The sequence below is a fragment of the Lagenorhynchus albirostris genome, chromosome 3 (assembly GCF_949774975.1).
Source record: "Lagenorhynchus albirostris chromosome 3, mLagAlb1.1, whole genome shotgun sequence".
In the NCBI taxonomy this organism is placed as follows: Eukaryota; Metazoa; Chordata; class Mammalia; order Artiodactyla; family Delphinidae; genus Lagenorhynchus; species Lagenorhynchus albirostris.
In genome coordinates this window covers 87,840,255-87,859,993 of record NC_083097.1, presented here as the reverse complement: position 1 = coordinate 87,859,993, position 19,739 = coordinate 87,840,255, and the positions used below count along the sequence as shown (strand labels likewise).

The following is a 19,739-nucleotide window of genomic DNA, read 5'->3' as shown; positions in this document are numbered from 1 at the left end:
ACTTTTAAAGGCTTTCATACAGTCACTGCAATTATTTCTCAGTGGTTTCCATTTTTAAATATTAATCTTTTGAAAAAAATATAATGGTTATATAATTCTTACTATATTTTTACATATTCTATTTTGAAATCAAGGTATAATATCTTTTCCTCTCATTGAATATCAGACTTTGGTCATGTGAGGTTTATAGTAATATGCCCAATGCTATTAATATCTTCATTATTTTTATATTATATATCAAAAAGATATCTCAGATCTAATAGATATCCTCAAATATAGAAACCTATACTGTGCTTGGCGATGTTAATATGGCTGTTCACGAACTTTTGCATGTCTTGAACCTTAACTAAATCCTTTAAGAGATGTGTGACTCTTTCCATGATCCTCTTTGGGGGCTTAGTTTACAAAGAGTTCTTTAAGTACCTAATGTTTGGTTGCTTAACACAAATCATCTCGATCATAGGTGAATCATTTTATGTGAGACAAAAATAAAATTTACAATGGAGTGAAAAAAGATAAACTGTCAGGTTAAATTTTCTTTGATCTGTTTTGTTCTTTGTTTACTTACGATTGGAGAAAAACACTGACCTTGTCTCTTCAGCAGTACTAAGCATCTTTATGTTCATTTGCAACTTCCATGGTTTTCAGCATGTTTTGGTGACGTCTTTTATTTTATGTGCAGTATATGTAGCTATGAAAATCAGCAGACTGTGTGTTACTTAAAATTGGGCAATTCACTTAGATCATTAGTAACACTAAAAGAAAGGCAGTTCCATTATTTTTTTTGCCAGATTGAGGAAAACTCTGCTGAAAGGTCCATGGTATCCAGCTTTTACTATATGCTGACTAGTGCCAGAATCCTAACCCAGTTTAAGGCAACACATTTTAAAAAATGCTCTTGGTGATTGGATAAGCAGTCTGCCTTTTAAGGCACAAAATTATATAATGTCTTTCACCAAATATTCAGTTAGGGTAGGAACCTTAAATGAAAAGCTTGATGCTTATCAAGGAGATCATAGTTTTGGGGCTGATTTTATATTGGTTTTTAACTTTTAGTTCAACTCATGAGAGATAACGTGGAAGACAACATATAACGTTGAAGGCTAAGAACCGTCTGAGATCCCTTTCCTGAAGTTATCTGGTTATTGTTGGATAGTCAGGTGCTTGGAATAAAGATGATAGACGAGATAGAATTAGATATCCCTTGAAGATATCCCAAAGAACAAGCAGATGGAATGTTGCATCTGGGCCAGAAGGCTATTGCAAAGAGTCTGCAGCAAGCATTGTCTGTTTAATGAATAAATTATATCATGTATGTGTACTTTTATATCATGTGCATTAAAAAATTCTGGAAATATACAAATAAGTTTTAAAATATTGATCAGTTTCTAGCTATCTTTTATTATTGTGTATTTTCTTAAAAGATAAAAAGAGTAGGGGCTTCCCTGGTGGCGCAGTGGTTGAGAGTCCGCCTGCCGATGCAGGGGACACGGGTTCGTGCCCCGGTCTGGGAAGATCCCCCACATGCCGCGCAGCGGCTGGGCCCGTGAGCCATGGCCGCTGAGCCTGCGCGTCCGGAGCCTGTGCTCCACAACGGGAGAGGCCACGACAGTGAGAGGCCCGCGTACCGCAAAAAAAAAACAAAAACAAAAAAAAAACAAAAAAAACAAAAAACTAAGCTATGGTAAAATAAAACAAAGTAACAAAACATATACAATGGTAGTTGCCTTTGTGGATGGGTATGGGCATTGACTGGAAGGCGGGGCATGAGGGAACTTGGTGGGGTGCTAGGAATAGTCTAGATCTGATAGGGGTTCAAGGTAGACAGGTATATGCACTTGTCAAACCTGATTGCATTTGAGATTTGTGTATTTCACAGCAGGTAAAACTTCTTTTTTTTTTAAGAGAACCATTATAAACATTGAACTTTAATGATGTGTATGATAAAGTATTTATGGGTGAAGTGTACTGATGTCTGCACTTAACTTTAAAATGCATTAAAAAGTAAGAATGGATAGATAGATACCTGGGTGGATAGAGGAATAGATGGGATACATCTGAGATAAAGCAGATGTAGAAAAATGTTAATTATGGAATCTAGATGGTGAATAATGGCTTTGAGTAAACAATTCCTTTAAATTTCGGTATGCTTCAAATTTTTGATAATAAATTGTGCAAAAAATGAGTGTTTATTCTAAAAAAGTTTAGAAGACATACCTTTTTGGAATTTATTCTAATTCAGGCTGAAGATTTGGTAGGATTCTTTAAGGTTTTCTTTTTTCTCCCTTTCACAACTTAAAATTTTGTCTTATCTGATTATGTCATCTTAATTGCAATTAGTTTGTTACCTTTATTTTTTTTTTAAATAAGTTTATTCATTTTATTTATTTATTTTTGGCTGAGTTAGGTCTTCTCTGCTGCACGCGGGCTTTCTCTAGTTGCGGTGAGCGGGCTTCTCATTGCGGTGGCTTCTCTTGTTGCGGAGCACAGGCTCTAGGCACGCGGGCTTGAGTAGTTGTGGCATGCAGGCTCAGTAGTTGTGGCTCACGGGCTCTAGAGCGCAGGCTCAGTAGTTGTGGTGCACAGGCTTAGTTGCTGCGTGGCATGTGGGATCTTCCCTGACCAGGGATTGAACCCGTATCCCCTGCATTGGCAGGTGGATTCTCAACCCCTGCGCCACCAGGGAAGCCCCAGTTTGTTACCTTTATAAGTCATATTTCTTGGTGCCACATGTGTAATCCAGTGATTAGTTTAATGCCATTTATTAGGCACTATATTCATTTCCTGTGGCTACTGTAACAAACTACTACAAATTTGGTTGCTTGAAAGCAAAAATGTTTATTCTCTCACAGTTGTGGAGGTCAGACATCCAAAATCAGTTTCACTGGGCCAAAATCAAGGTGTCAGTCTCCCTCTGGAGGGAAGAATTCATTCCTTTTCTTTCTGGCTTTTGGTGGCTACCAACATTCCTTGGCTTATGGTCATATCACTCCAGTCTGCTTCTGGGGTAATATTACTCTCTCCTCTCTTGTCTATGTCAAATCTCCCTCTGCCTCTTTCTTGTAAGTATACCTGTGATTGTATTTAGGGCCCACACAGATAATCTAGAATAATCTCCCCATCTCAAATCTTTAATTTAATCACACCTGCAAAGACCCTTTTTCCATAAAAAAGTATAAAGTGTATATAAAGTAACACTTAAAGGTTGCATGGATTAGGACCTGATGTCTTTGGGGGCCATTATTCAGCCTACCACAGGCATTTTTTTATGTGCCAAGTTCTGTGCTAGGGCCTAAATAATAATAATTAAAATTTAATTGCTTCCTGTGTGCTAGGTGCTGTCCTATGTGCTTTACATTCATTTTTTTACTAAGGAAAAAAATTGATTTAACAGGAACTTATTGGAGCTTACATTTCTTTCTTGCATATGTCAACTATTAAAGTCCCACATTGCTAGTTTTCTAAGAAATGTACTTGAAAATTCTATTCGATCCTAAATAACCCTGTCTTATTTGTGTGGAAGATGTTAAAATTGACAAGATTGTGAATTCCCTTTGGGAAGAGACTTGTCTTTTCCATCTTTGTATCCATTAGTTAGGGGCAGAGTAAGGGTTAGTAAATGTTTGTTGAATAACTAAAAGCACCTTTGCAAACATTGTGAAATGTAACATTTGCAAAATCCTTGGAGATAGGTATTGTAATTTCCAGAATTTTACAGAAAAGACTTAGAGAAGTTCAATTACATTCCGAACCCCAGGACTGTGCCTTACACATACACACATACAAAACTTTGACAATGTGAACATTGGAAGCATATTTCTGCGGTCCATGACTGATTGATTTTGTACAAGAAACATTAAATTTCAGTAAAATTTTGATATAGCTAAATATCATCTGTTATTATTGCATTATATTATTAATCATGTGCAATATACTTTTAAATTTTCAGCTTTTTGAGAGGCCATTTTCATGTGAATTAAGTCCACAGTGGTATTAAGAAATGGGAGGAAATTTTCCAAATGATTCCAAATATTTTAACACTTTCTTGAAACTTCAGCCTTTCCCCAGAGATATGTCAAGCCTATCTAGTCTTTTTGTAACTTGTTTTGATCAGATTTTTTTAACTCACTGATATTATGAATCTTATAAATAATCATACTTCCCTCTTTACTTTGGTTCCTTGAAAGTTTATTCCAAAATGTTATTCCATTTGTAGAAGCTTTTTAGGATGAATCATATCAATCCCTTCAGGGTGAGTATATCCCTAACTTTATTATTTACTATCCATATTTTCTACCTTCTTTGCCCCTCTCAAACATTTCTTTTGTAGGTTTGTATGCATTTCTAGGGAAATAAGGCTGGATATAAGTAAACACATGAAATGAATTTAGGCTCCTTAGTAATTATGAAATATATGAATGTATTATTGTATATGTTACATATAAAATGTTATTTTATATAGATATTGTTATGTTCTGTATATATTGTTTTTCTTCTTTTTCCTCTTTACAGCCACTATTTCAACTGATGTGTCCCTGAGTATATATCATGGTCACTGACTTGCTTATACTATTACCCTTTATATTTTCTTTCACCTTTTTCAAAGTATGATGTGGCATTGGATTGCCATTAATTTTCCCAAAGCCCCAAATTTTGCCCAATGGCCAAAGAGTGTCCTGTGTCTGATGAGCATGCACTTACCTTTCAATAACGGATCACAAAAAGGAAATTGTTCTCTTAATTTTTTTATAAAATTCTATCATTACCAGGGCAGCACTCATGGTACCCCCCAGTAACCAACCATAGGAACACACAACTGACTCCAAGCACATTTACCTGATGTCCCTTTCAAACGCCTGGCATTGCTCTTGCCTCTTTATTCCACTAACAACCGTAGAAAACAATCAATTGCCCCTCTCCTCACCTCAATCTTCTTCCTCAGAATATCAGAATGTATTTCTTTATTTACTTGGGTAGATGAGAGAAGTGTTTTGTGTGTAGAGCAGAAATATTAATACTGTTACTCCATTTTGCTACATGGTTTGTTGATTATGCAGACAGAACAGTAACTATAATAATCAACAACTAATCAACAGCGGAGCATTTAGAAACATGCCTCTCACTGTTGCGGCCTCTCCCGTCGCGGAGCACAGGCTCCGAACGCGCAGGCTCAGCGGCCATGGCTCACGGGCCCAGCCGCTTCGCAGCATGTGGGATCTTCCTGGACCGGGTCACGAACCCGCATCCCCTGCATCGGCAGGCGGACTCTCAACCACTGTGCCACCAGGGAAGCCCTGATTTACCTTTTAAAAATAACATAAAACAGGACTGGGGTTGGGAGTGTTGCTTGTTCCTGCTGGCTGTCAGACATGATGTTGCCTGTAAGGTACCCGCTGTCTGAAACAAATTGTGAAATGTGCTGTCTTCTTTCTCCATGCTTACTTACTGTCTTGCTTTTGCAACTTTCTGCAAGGAGAAAATGGGTAATGCTTCCCCCCTATGGTTTCTATCAGCCTTAGCACTGGTTTCATTAGCTTTCCACCACTTTCTCCAAGAACAAAGAGATGTGTTTTCCCTTCATAGGGAATAGACTGAGGACTAATTCAAGCAAAGCAACCTGAATTTTAGTGATCATGGCATTTCAGGGGCTAGGCTGCTAAAATTCCTTTACTATGTGCATTTATAACAATTAGATATTTTTTGATTGAGATAATTTGTTGATTTACAACAATTAGTTATTTGTTGATTGGGAAGGGAAAAGTGTTTGTTAAGAATTGTATTTATAAGTGTATTTATATACATGTGGACATCTATACTACATAGCACTTTGAATATAAATTAAGTTGCTGATAATCAGTTCTTGTCATTGATGGATAAATTAAAGTGTTAAGAAAGAATCCTCTAGAAGTATATTTTACAGGCAAATGGACTTTATAGTGTCAAGTATCATTGAACTGGCCAGGTGAAGCTAAGTAAGGTTCAATAGCCTTTCTCTGGAATTTTAAAATCTCATTCTATTGCACTTACTTGAATATTATTTAAGAAGGAAATGGGGAGGCCTTTGTTTCTCTATCCTTCAGATAAATAAAAATTAACTGAAATCAGTTGTCATTCTTCCTTTGGGATTAAAAATGTAAACTGCATACTTTTCATAAGAGGATTCTTGGTTAATGTCCCTTATTGTAGTTTGTAGAAATATATGAATTGTTTCTTTCGTTTTTATTTTTAAAGAAGTGTAAATGTTATTTCTTTTTACTAAGTAAGAAAGTTATCTTTCCGTGTAAACATAATGTACCAAAACAACTAAAGGTGACCCGCTGCCTCTCTTACCTGTAAATGTTAGAGCAAAGATTATTTCACCCCTGACACGACATTAATATGTAATGATATGGAAGAAAATAGGAATAAAGTAATGGGAGTCCCGGAGCTTTGGAAGTAGGTTTTATGAATTCAGCAGTGATGACCCTTAAGCCTCAAAGGGTTCAGAGTTCAATCTAGCTAAGCATCAATAAGGTCAAGTTTATGTAGTGTCCTTGTCTTCTTCAGTGCCATGTGATCTTTCTCCTTTGGTCTTTCTGAATGAATATGTGGATAACTTTATTCCTACTGCCTGTACTTTTCCCACTCCCTAACCTAGAACTCCTTCCTCATACTTTCTTTTTCAGAAACTAATAAGAAGCCTTCACCATTTTCTTCTCCCAATTACAGGATTAATTAGTTTTTTATAATTGTACTTAAAATCACCTGTAAAAATTCTTTTATTGGCTTCTGATTGGGCCAGAAATTTGCTAAGCTTAAAAATTAGTGACAAAGTGCAGGCTTCCTGAATATGAATGCTTGAAGCATGTGGGAAACATTTGGAACGGAGAATGTTGACCTGCTTTCTTTGTGTCCTACTACAGCTATCTAATTATAAGCTTTCAAAGATATCAAATTAGGTGCCCTCTTCATTGCATTTTACAAATATAGTTTTTTCATATTGCTAAAACCATTCTCAAACAAAATTTTGAGTGGTACATTGGGATGTTGGGAATCATCGTTAGCTAAAGTGAAACCATTCTTTTGACTTTTATAATTGTCTTTACTGCTGTGTTTTATAGTCTTCTGAGAATTTGGCTTATCCAAAAAGAGATTCTGTGCCTTCCCAAGTGAGAAGGAAACCTTTTGTCAGCATCTTGTCTGAGTTAACTCCTTGGCTACACAGGTCATGGGAGGTCTCTGTTGAACATCAGTCTTTGGCTCTATCACAAAACTGGTATTGAAGCACAGGCCAGCTCCCCCAGTACAGAGGTTAAAGAGGTAATTAGTCACTACAAAGCCGACTTGTGGCGTCTTCGGGTAAGGAAGTACTTAACTCTTTCCTGAATAATGCCTGAAATCTCATCTTCAGTATATTTTTATAGTCCACTAAAATAATTTTCTCTTGTCCATTTTAAATTAAAGGTGAGCTTAAAATATATGATGTCTGTTGAATTGAGACTTTCTCATCAATACTTAAAGCAGTAAGTGTAATGGGGGTGGAGATGGGCAGGGAGATTATCATCAATTGTATGTTTAATATTCCATCTAAATTTCATGTTAGCTGTTTGGAAGCCTAACAAGTCTCTGAAATATTTCTAGCTTTACCATTAAAGTTCTTATTTATTATTGTAGGATGGGGTAGGAGTTGGAACTTGCCAGAATTTTGCCTGACTTTTTTTTCAGAAAAGGAATGGCCTCTGATGGATCACAATTCACTGAACTGGACCATAGTTTTATATGTTTTTATATTCCTGTTTGTTTTTTTTTTTTTCAAAGCCTGGGCTTTTGCTTCCAGACGGTAAATTTTTGTTACATGTAGGATAATAAAATCTTCTCTTCCACCCTCTATCTTAAAATATGCCAGAATACCATAAAGATAGCACCAGTCTTAACTGTATCAACATTGTGCAATGCCTGGATTCCCCCAGAGATATTGGCTATAAATTGATGGAACCCCAAAAACCTTTAAGGATGGAAGAGATTTCTTAACTTTTCCTATTTCAAAATAACTACATTTTTTTTTCCATTGAAGAATGACTAAACTGCTAAATTAGGAAGTCCTACCTTTAAATTTTCCCCTTCCCTTTCTTTCTAGCATTTCCTTCAGTCCTGAAACATGACTCTTTTCAGTTGATTTTCAGTAGATATAGAGACAGTGATATGCTTTTTCTGCTGCTGGGTATGAACATTAATATCAGCCATAGCAGCAAAAATAAATAGTAGTTGATCTATCAAGGTTATAAGTATTATGGGTATCATTTTATAATAATGTGGCTTTCTGATTAGATCTTTTAACTTTTCTAACACATAATTTGCACTTAATAAAACCTTGTTGAAATAAATAAATCAGAAATAGCTTAGAATCTTTTTTTCTGCTTCTTACATACTCGGAGGCACGCTTAGAAAAAGTTAGCTCTAATTATTATATAATGGTTTAGTGTAGCTGCGGTAAAAGGATGGATCAATGGCTAAAATTAAAAACAAGACTTTTGGATAAATGTATCTGAAATATTAAAGCCAGAACCAAGTTTATCCAAATGTGTTAGTTTGGTTTCCTCTCCCCTGCCCCCTGGCTTTGGAAAAACATTTAACCATTTTGTTTCTTAGTAACTTAAGGAAAATGTGCATTTAAAAAAATACTGCAGGCTTTATTCTATTTGAAAAACATTTTTAAAGTTCTCTAAGAAACATTCAAATTACATTAAACATGTTTTTCTATACAAATGAAGGAACAAAATATTCCCGTAAGAGCTGGTTTGTGATGGTCACTCCTAAATATGTTAGAAAATATTATTTTGCTGTTGTATTACTCCTTTTTCAGTGCTGACTCCTACTTACTCTCCAGTTAGGAAACCTACTTAATGCTAGAGACTGTCAGGGAAAGGGTGGTCCAGACAGAATCAGCAGATGACAACATCTGCTCCACCTCTTCCAAAGGTGTAACACCTCTGTTGGCAGAGATGTAAACCCATAGAATTTACGTTTCAATAACATCTCAGGCCACTTATTGTGGTACATCTTATTAAAAACAAACAAACCACTCTTCTCATTGTGTAGTCTTTCACTATCTCTGTGTGACAAAATGGGCATCAGTTTTCCACTGTTTAAGTAGCAGCTACCTAAATTAATCTTGGATTCACTAATCAGATTTTGGCTTTCCAGAGAATAACATTTGGTAAGTGAGAACTTAATGAATATCCCAAGAGAATTGTAACTGGTGGAGCTGGTGACATTTTGCATGTCACTCCTAGTCTTTGCCCCTGAGACATATTGTGTTTTGAGTGAACGCTTTAGCACTTTAATTGCAAGTCATCCTTTTAAAAAAATCTCTCTTGCAGTGAACATCTCTTTTATGAGATTATCTTTAGATGTTTGCATGAAAAATTGACTTAAGCATACATTTGATACTGTGCTGTTAAAGGGATGGAATAGAAGAACGTTTACAAGAAAGTGTACCATGAAATTCAAAGGGTGCTCAACGTATCAATATGATGCCATGTATCACTTTCTCAAAATAGGCTTTCATTTGTCATTATGTACATTTCTTTAAGTTAAAGATAAAAATAACCACTGAATGCTATGTAATGTTAAGGTGTCGTGTTACTAAGAAAAGTACCTATGAATGGAATGTTTATAAATGAAATTATATTCACATATAACGGGAAAGGTACTGTTAGTAAATTCTTGAATTGATTCATCTTGTAAATGTTTAACTGTAAATTTATCTTTTTTTAACATAGAAATCTGTTATATAGTGCACATTCTGAAAGCAGGGTATACCTATAAATCATGTCCATTCATTTGCTGCACTGGGATTAGACTATACGTCAGTAAAACTCGATTTGGGGCTTTAGAAAAATCAATCAAATATCAATATTCTTTGTGTAAGATGCCAAATTGTGTTTTGGTGACCTCTGCTATCATTTAAATGACCTGTATATGAGTTAGTCAGGATGAGCTTTTGTAGCACAGAATTGGACCAAGTTTGCTCCCTTGTTTCTCTCTTTAGATCTTGTAAATCCTTTTTATTCCTTTTCGTGTGTGTGTGTGTGTGTGTTGCAGGCTCTTCTGCTTTTACCCACTTACAATCTGTATAACACAGAGTGGCTTGTTGGTTTGTCTAGTTTCAGGAAACAATGAAAATTAAGTTCTATTTCTAAAACCCCCAAATAGATCACTTTTATGATGTGTTTGTATTTAAGGAGTTTTAACGTTTGATCTACGTGTTTATTCGACTTTAAACGTACTTAGCTCCCCGTTGCACTTATTTGCCAATTACTTTATAGCACTGTTCATACTTTTTGTTTTAAATCTGTAGGGTTGTTTTTGTCTTGTTGCATTTTTTCTTCTGCTTGAAGATATATCTATTATTCAAATATAAAAGTGACTTAGGAAAGAACATCCTAAAGTTTATTTAGAAATTCACCAAGCCACATACTAATGCATCTCTAATGGGGACATTTCTTTTCACACCTCTAAGGTGATTGAGCCTGTCCTTTAAAGTGAGATTTGCAAACCAGTGTCTGGCAGCTCCAATTAGCTTCATTTGGATTTGAAACACATCACAAACAGTAACAAGGTCTCCTAGGACACTCCTCTTTGCAAGCGATGTAGTCATATTTCCTCATTAGTTCTTTTCAATTGTCACTAATGCCATGTTCCAGCTTTTGAGTTGGAGACAAAAAACATAAAAATTTGGTATGTATGTAGAATGGCCATTGTTTTCTATAATTCAAGGCTCTTTTGAATTCCTTTGATAGTTTTGAAGCTTACACAGCTTAATTCATTAACCTTTACCCTTCACATAAATCAGGTTACCAGGAATCTATTGCTAGGGAGACAGATTTTTCCCTCCACTGAAACTAAGTAATGCTTTCTCTTTTTTTAAAAAAAAAAACCCTATATTGATCACAAAAGTACCTTTTTACTGTTTTTCATATTTCATCAAGTGTTTTAGGTGCATTTTAGAACGTTATCAAAAGCAAGTGAGCATAAAATCACATTATTATAAAAAACAATTCTGGACGCTTTGGATACTTTGGAGCAGGTTTTCTGGGCCCTTTTCACTGTTCTAACAGAGTTTATACATATATGTACTCAACAGCTGTTACTCAGGAATTTACAGTGGTTGCAATTTTTTAATTCTCTTCAGAACCCTGCCAAAACATAAAAGCAAGAAAATAATCTGAAGGGAGGCAATTCAGAATGAGCTAAAATATATTTAAATGAACCTAGGACATTTCATTTGGATAAATTTTTCATATAGGCCCTCATTTTTATAAAGAATGATGATGTGGGACTTCGAAGAAGACAGGGGTGGTTCTGTGGTTTCATGCAGGTGAAAATAGAATGTATGTCTTCTGATTCTTTATTCACTCTTGTTAAAACATGTCCCCTTTTGTTTCTCAGAACTCAGAAAGGTGGTTTAGTAGGCTTGTGTTTGATGTTCATGGGCTACTTTAACAATATTTGATATTCTTCTGCATTTTTCCACTATACCATATTCCTATATTATGAATTTGTTCTCAATAATCTTACAGATTATTACTTTCCCTAAGGATATTGTTCTTTTCCCAAGTTTTGTAATTCCTTAGGTTGTCATGCATGAAATAGAAAATCTTCGAATGCACTGACCCATAGAAAATGTTGGTCATATGGTATTCTGAGGTTTATCCTTAGGGATGGTGGGGACGGGTAGGGGGATAATGGGAAAATTTTGAATTCTGGATTCTGAGTTTAGGAATTCATGGCTTACCCCTAGGGACAAAACTATAATTAATCACTGAGATTAATGCATATTCTCCTATTTGATATCTGTGAATAGGAGAGAGGGTGGAGAAGCAAAGGTTTTAAATGTGGTCTTTGGTTCTTTCACTCTCCTCACAGACTGTGACTTTGCAAACATTCCTCCCTTTTTTGGGTATTATTTTCAATACCCTTTAAAATTTACATGAATACCTGTAGTCAAAAGGTGTAAATAATTACTAAGCCTTGTTTGTTGCCTGCATACAGTCTATGCAGTGAACTGGGAAATTCTCTGATGTTAATACACTAAAGGCCACAACTAAAGCCAAGACTCTTGAAACAGAGTAGATTTAGAGTAAATGTGGTCAACAGACTTGTGTTAGGGTACCTCCTGTAAATATATTCTAGAATGGACTCTAAAAGTTTTAGAAGGAAAGGACAGTCACCAGCGTGGTCTCTCATCATGACTTGCTATCACTACGAGCTGCCTGGGAAACTAGGTAGGCCTAGACTAATCACAGGACTTAAGACATTAGCCAGGGACCTGATGTGGGGTTCCATTTTCACCAATTTGCAGTAACAGGATAATATAAACCACTTCCATTTTCAACTCTCAAAAAAATAGCTATTTTACCTATTTATTTGAAACACTCAATTTTGTGTGTTAATATGATACTGAGTTTCAGTCCAGGTTCACAGAACTTGGGACTTCTCAAATATCACATCCATGAAATATGTGATATTTAAATTAAAAAAATAATTTTTGGTAAAAATTTTCCAGGGAATACTTTTTTTCCTCCATGAATTCCTATTTGCGGAATAGTTTTACATTGTGCATAACTTCTAGCACACGGGCTGTGATTACAGGGTTATTAAAAGTATTTGGAAAACCTTATGTGACTGAACTTTTTTCTTTTTGCGATACGCGGGCCCTCCACCGCTGCGGCCCCTCCCACTGCGGAGCACAGGCTCCGGACGCGCAGGCCCAGCGGCCACGGCCCACAGGTCCAGCCGCGCCGCAGCACGTGGGATCCTCCCGGACCGGGGCACGAACCCGTGTCTCTTGTATCGGTAGGCGGGCTCTCAACCACCGCGCCACCAGGGAAGTCCATCACTGAACTTTTAAAAACAGAGCAAGTGCTTGCTTCGGCAGCACTTACACTAAAATTGGAATGATACAGAGAAGATTAGCATGGTCCCTGCACAAGGATGACACACAAATTCATGAAGCGTTCCTTATTTTTAAAAAAATTAATTAATTAATTTTAAAAAATTTAAACAAAAGAACAAAAATCCTAGGTGATCCTTTGTAAAAGCAAAGTGCTTTTCTCTTATGTTTCTCTTTTTTTTTCCTCTAAAAGATATGTACTGTACTGTTTTTTATTTCTTAATCACATGTTTTCTCTTGGCTATTGCCTCTTGAGTAAGCTAAGTATATGTGTAATATCTATTCATAACTTTCTCTGTCATGTAGGAAGGAAACCTGATGCTCATGGCCTTTCATCAGTTTTAGGACAGTTTTTATCCAGTGATTGATTATCTGATTTTATGTGAATACCGGTTTTTGTTGCCTATGAAATAGCATTTGATCTGGCTTGTACACTGAAATCAATTTGTGTTTGCTGTCTGTAGTCTGCTCTGTGTGTCTTTAATGTTCTTGTGTGCTTGTAGCATACCTATTAATATAGAATCAAGTGGCAGGAACACAAATAGAATATTGTATTTGCTTAGAGTTTTTCCATAATCAGATGTAAAATCAGGTGTTTTGAACTATTTGAAAAGACCATGAGAACAAAATAAATGATATGAACATTATTTCTGCACTAACTTATTTCATTTTGTGGTGGTCATACAAAATGTTGGATCTGCTAACTTTTTTGGTAGGTAATGGAGGAGGACAGAGAGCTATGCATATTTGATACAGTAGAAAGTAGACTTTTTATTAACTATTTATAATATAATCATCTAGGGCCTTTATTTTTATCCTTAGTATGTGAAAATTAGTTTTTAAAGTCATATGTAAAACATGGTTGTTGCCTGTAATGTTTTATTTTCCCTTTTTTTATGGCTTTATTCAAATATTACAGTAAAGCGAAATGACACGGAATTAGGTTTAAAAATTTCCCTTCATAATAACCTGTATCAATCATAATTACATTGTTACTGTTTTAAGTTTTCTGTTGTAACCATGGAAGAGCTTACCCATTTTTATCATATACCTTTTTTTTTTAAATAGCCAAAGAAATGTTTATTCAGTTATTCTGAGGAACTTAGAAATGTTTATCATTCCATTAAAACAATATTCTATAAAAATATTTTTAAAAGAAAAATATGTCTTCTCTATAATTAATTTAACCTTCAGTAATAAATTATGTGAAGTAAAATTGTATAAAATTTCCTGACATTTTATGAAGATACTTACAAATAAGCCAGACAGCAAATAAAATATCTGGAAGACAGAGATGGATACTCAGTAATTTTTTGATGGATTACACACATAGGTATCAAATTACTTGATCCTTACTTTCTAGAAAAGGTTAATGACTCTTTTTGCTTTTACCCTTTTACTTAACTGTTATTTATAAAGATTAAAACAGGAGCTGCATTGAAGGATGCATCTGCCAATGTGTCAGTTTGACTGTACAGGTTTTTCTGATAATTCAGGGGACTGAGCCACACTGTTAATCATTGTTTTCAAAGTTCATTCAATTCTGTACTACATGTTCCACTACGGCCATTAGAGCAGAGTACACCATTCAAAAACCTTTTAACTGAAATGAAACCAGAAAAGACTTTAAATCTTACATATCTATATCTATATTATGAATATGGCCTATATGTATGCAACAATTCATTTAAAATGTTAAGAGTAAAACATTTTAAAGTAAAAGATTTTAAAGTTCTTATGTGTACGATTTTTCTTTCATCTTTAATCAGTGTTACAGATTTTTAAAACATTTTTATTTTGAATAAAATTTCACAAAATGTGTACTTCAGTGTTATCAAAGTCCATCATTAATAATTAAACCATGAGCAATATTACCATTCTTTTATAATGACTATCTGTCCATATTCTACACTTTAATTACGTTATTTTTTATGTAAATCACATATGTTCATTATATAGCACATGTTTACTAATCCTTAATTACCAAATGTAACACTACTCTTACAGGAATATCTCTCTTTCATCACTTTGGTTTTAAAAGATGTGCTAGTCATAAATGTATTTAATTAAAGTCATTTAGGTATTAGAGCACTTGAGTTTAAAGCAGAGAATATAATACCTTTTCCTGAAACACCTTGAAAGAGGTTTGTTGAAAGGAGAGAGCTGTGGCATTCATCAAACGCTGACCTCTTCCTGTTACAGTCCTGGCCAAACTCTTGCTAATTTAACTTGAAACGCATTAGTGTAACTCACCATTTTTTGTATGTGTTTTAGGTGTGTGGAGGTCATTGCAAAGGAAGGACAAAACCTGAAAGAGCTGTATTTGGTGTCCTGTAAAATCACAGATTATGGTATGTAATGAGCCATTGTCCTAATCATTTTCAAGAATAAAAAGGTACAAGATCTTTGAAAGCTTTTTTAAAAGAAATCAAAAGCTACTAACTCATAGAGACTATGAGTTTTATCTTTACTTGTAGTCTCTGATCACACCCCCCCCAAAATCAAGAAATCATGAAAATGGAACCAGAGTAAAAATGAACATGTATATGTTTATCACCACATGTAATCATACACACATATGTGCACATGCACATACACACTCACATAGGATTAAAAAGTATGGCTAAAATTGCTGTATGATGAAAATAAATACTAGGATAATTACATATTTGATATAATAAATATAAAGTAACTATTACATTGAGTTGATTTGCTTAATGTCATGTAAAATGCATTCTTGTGCCATTCCAAATGCCAACCTTCTTAATGCCTTAAATTCGTTAAAATGCTGGAAACTTCCAATAGGAAGTTCAGATATACAGGAAGTAAATGGTATACATTTGTTTGTAAGAGTTTAAATTATCTTAATTTTAAATATCCCTTTAAAGTGGAGAAAAGCAAGTTGTTTTTTAAAAATATGAAAAGTATGAAATCATCCTATTGGAGTAATAAAGAAAAGTAAGCTAGCCTTTCCTTTTTCATTCAGCTTTATATATTTTTTCCTATTAATTTGCATATGTAATCTAAATACAGCGTTTTAACTAATTATTTGGCTTTATGGGAGACTAAAATGGTTTCCATTTTTCTTTTCTGATTTTTAAATTTGTTCCTTTAAACTGGAGAATATGCTTTCTGCCTTGAAGGGAACTAATAATCCATTACGTTTTTTATTGTTAACTCCAACATATGCTAATAACCGACTCCAATCCTAAGATGTCATACTGACCATCTGCCCTGGGTGGGAGAGTTGTATTTTATCAGCTACTAAATTCATCCTTTGGAAAAATTCTATGGAAGCTGTAACAAAAAATAACATAAAGGATTTGGCTTGAAAACCCTAATTTCTTTTCAAAGTTTATTTTTTGAGAATGGTAAATGTCTTACATGGATTTATCTATAATGTTTCTGCGTTGTTGTCTTTTTCCTAATTATACCATGAGAAAGGAGTGTTTTGATATATTTTCTTTTTACTTGTAGTTTGTTTTCTGGTTTGGCATATTAGATTGCCACTTCGATACAGTAACTCTAAAACCTCCAATATCTCCCTATTGTCTAGGCCTTAGAGTGTTCTCTGCCCAACACAGGGCATATCCTCAATACCTGTAGATTTGTTAATTAACTAGTACATTCATACGTTGCAAACTCTTTACTTGGCATTCAAGATCCTTTACCATTAGTCTCCTACCTGCCCCTCCAACCTTACTTTATATTTCTCCCTTTTACCTGTTTGCTGTCAATGTCAGATTGCTAATTGCCAGGAGAGCTATGGATTAAGTTCCTTAGAACTTTTCAAGGTCCTGCAGTGGAAAATGTTGCTAAAGTTACACTCTGTCCCAGTACCAGTTAAGTTAGCCAGTGCAAAGAAGTGTTCCAGAAGATACGGAAAAGAGAAAAACCTTTGGACTTGGGACAGATCTGGGATCGAGTTCTGTCTTCGTTCCTTGTTCTTTGGCCTTAGGGAAGTTCCTTCGCATCTCTGAGACTGTTTCCTCATTTGTGAATTGACTTCATGCTCCTGTGTGTACCTGGTACCTAGTCTAATGATTAGCACAATGTATACTGCTGAGAAAAATTGCTTTCCTACAGGAGTGGGACAGAGAAAAGATTCACACAAAATTCTTCTACCTCCTTTCCTTTCCTTGGAAGGAAGGAAGGTTTATTGCTATTGTTTATTGCTATTGTTTAGTGATATTCTCAGGTTCTGATATTTTGAGATGTCAGGATTTTTTTTCTGCTGGTGAGGTGAAAACGGTTAGAACTTTGCCCATGTGGTTTGCATTTATTCCTATCTCTGAATTATTTAGGTCAGCGGTTCTCAACCCTCTCTGCACATTAGGATCACCTGGGGAGTTTCTAAAGCATTCAGATGCCTGAACCTTACACAAGACTAATTAAATCAGAATTTCTAGGAGGTGGTGCCCAGGCAATAAAACCTGTCTAAATGTTGTCAATGTCAGCCAAAGTTGAGAACCACTGATCTAGTCTAGTTGAGAGGAAGTAGAAGTGAAACTTTTGAGGACTTCCTTCCTCCACCCAGACATGAAATCTATCACGGTTTTTTTCATACCTCAGTCCCTCCAGCTTTCAAGCTCTCTGCCCCACCTAGTCTCTCTTCCTTCTTCCGTGAGGTTTTAGGTGTTCTAAGGATTTGTGATGAAAGTCTCTGGGCATCTGTTGGTTCTGTTTTTCAAAATGTTTGGGCACAGTTGAGGATGAGGGGGAAAGGTCAATAGTTTATGAGATTTTACTATAATTGCTACTTGATTTTAAAATTAAAAGAAGTTACTAAACACTCAGCTCGGTGCATCTTTTTTCCTCTGGTACCATGCCAATAACACGTGAACAATTTTTGTCAAAAAGACAGCAAGAAAGATTCTTCATTGTAACCAGAGAAACGGCATGTTATTGGAGGTCATTGCTCTACTAGGGGAGGCTGTGATCCCTTGCCCTGTGTTAATTATAAATTTTAAGAAGGAAAAGCAGATGCTTTCTTCCTTCTTTAACTGGATAATTAAAGACATATTCTGTGGGACTTTTTGATTTTTGAGGCTACTTAGAAATTGTAAAATTTGATGTACACCTGATACCAGGGGAATTTCATCCTTCAAGAGACTACTCCCTAATTCTGCTTCCTATTGCTTTGCTCATATTCTAGCTAGTCTTCTCCTCACCTCCTTTTTCTTTGGTGCTGTGTTCGTACATGCATTCAGTACTGTATCCTGAGATTTTTGAAGTGTTTTTGCAGGATGCATTGATTCAGAAACAGCAGCTCTCCTGGCTTATCATTTGTAATTTTTCTCAAGATTCTCACAGTTGTTGAGTGTAGTATTATAGTACTTAGCAACACCTGCCCAGGCTGTTAGGAAGCTATGTTCATTTTTTTTAAATTAATTTATTTATTTTTGGCTGCATTGGGTCTTTGTTGTGGTGCATGGGCTTCTCATTGCGGTGGCTTCTCTTGTTGTGGAGCACAGGCTCTAGGCGCACAGGCTTCAGTAGTTGTGGCACACAGGCTTAGTTGCTCCGCAGCATGTGGGATCTTCCCGGACCAGGGCTCGAACCCATGTCCCCTGAATTGGCAGGCGAGTTCTTAACCACTGCGCCACCAGGGAAGCCCAGTTATGTTCATTTTAATTGATATATGATACAGTTGTCATGAAGAAAACTATCATTCTAATAGGTTTCTTATTCCCCAGATTGAACATAGATCTTTATGGTAAAGGATAACAATTATAAACAAATCAATAATTCAGGCACAGCTAAATGGAAAATACAGTCTTGGGAAATTGCTCCCTAAAGAGAAATCTAATATTGTCACTCTTCTGTCACTAAACAAATAAATGTTATAGGTAGTATCGTGGGAAAAAAACTCAAACTGAGTCAGAGAAGTAGGTTAGAATTCGCCTCTTCTTTTCTTTGTGACCTTGAGCAAGTTACTTAACCTCTTAGTTTTGTCATCTGTTAAGCACATGATAATACACACCATAAAAGGTAGTGAAAATGAATATAAAACATCTGTGTTGTGCCTGGTGGCATAGTGGACACTCACTAATTGGCAGTTTTTATAATTACAGAATCATCTCTTTTTCTGAAGAAGAATTAGCCCTCCTCCTCCAAGTGTGGCTTTCTGTTTATGGGAATCATTATTTAGAAGTTTGACCTGTATTAGTCTATACATGCCTAGTTGACTTCCACACCTAAGCTATCTAAACCAGATTCTTATTAGTGGGGAATAAAAAGAAAGATGCAGCAAAAAGTATAAAATCTTTAATTTGTCTCCCTATCTTAGGTTTCTTCCCTATCTCTTCTCTATGTTACCTTCATTTTTGTTTGGATAATTTTCTCTTGGCTTCCCGTATGCTTTTGTTTTTTGTTCTTATAATAATTTATCAACTAATAATTTCCAACCAACCTTTCTGCTCACCTTCAAACACTTTTCTGTTGAAAATTCTCCTCCTTCAGAACAGTGTATCCTTAGGATTAAAGGGAAAACAACTTGTATCATTCAAGCCTACAGAGGTCAGAGCCAGTCTTACTCCAGCTGCAAGGCATAGAACATGTGGTATAGTAAATGGGATGGATGAATAAAGCCCATATCTCCATTAGCATCTCCGTAGTGAAGGTTACCAGTGTGACCCTGTGTCAGGGAGCAGTTGTAAAAAGGACCCAGGTTCCTTTCTGGGTTGTTATCACATTTCCTTTGACTTTATTTAGCACTCCTCAGGGCCCTTGAAATACACTCTAGAGGATATCTTTTTGCTTCCCATCTCAAGTTGTCAAATAACCTGTTAATTAAAGAGGACTG

At 35.5% G+C, this 19,739-nt stretch overlaps 1 protein-coding gene and 1 non-coding gene across 4 annotated transcripts in view; both read left to right on the top strand.

The window, feature by feature from the left end:
- FBXL17 (F-box and leucine rich repeat protein 17) overlaps positions 1-19,739 on the top strand; it is a 478,885-nt gene that overhangs the window by 302,138 nt on the left and 157,008 nt on the right. For all 3 annotated transcript variants that reach the window (XM_060143363.1, XM_060143362.1, XM_060143364.1), the window contains one exon: positions 15,209-15,285. In XM_060143363.1, coding sequence (XP_059999346.1) covers positions 15,209-15,285 — 77 coding nt within the window. The remainder of the gene's footprint in view (positions 1-15,208; positions 15,286-19,739) is intronic.
- LOC132518984 (U6 spliceosomal RNA) lies at positions 12,904-13,010 on the top strand. Its single transcript, XR_009540089.1, has one exon. It is a non-coding gene; the product is annotated as a U6 spliceosomal RNA (small nuclear RNA).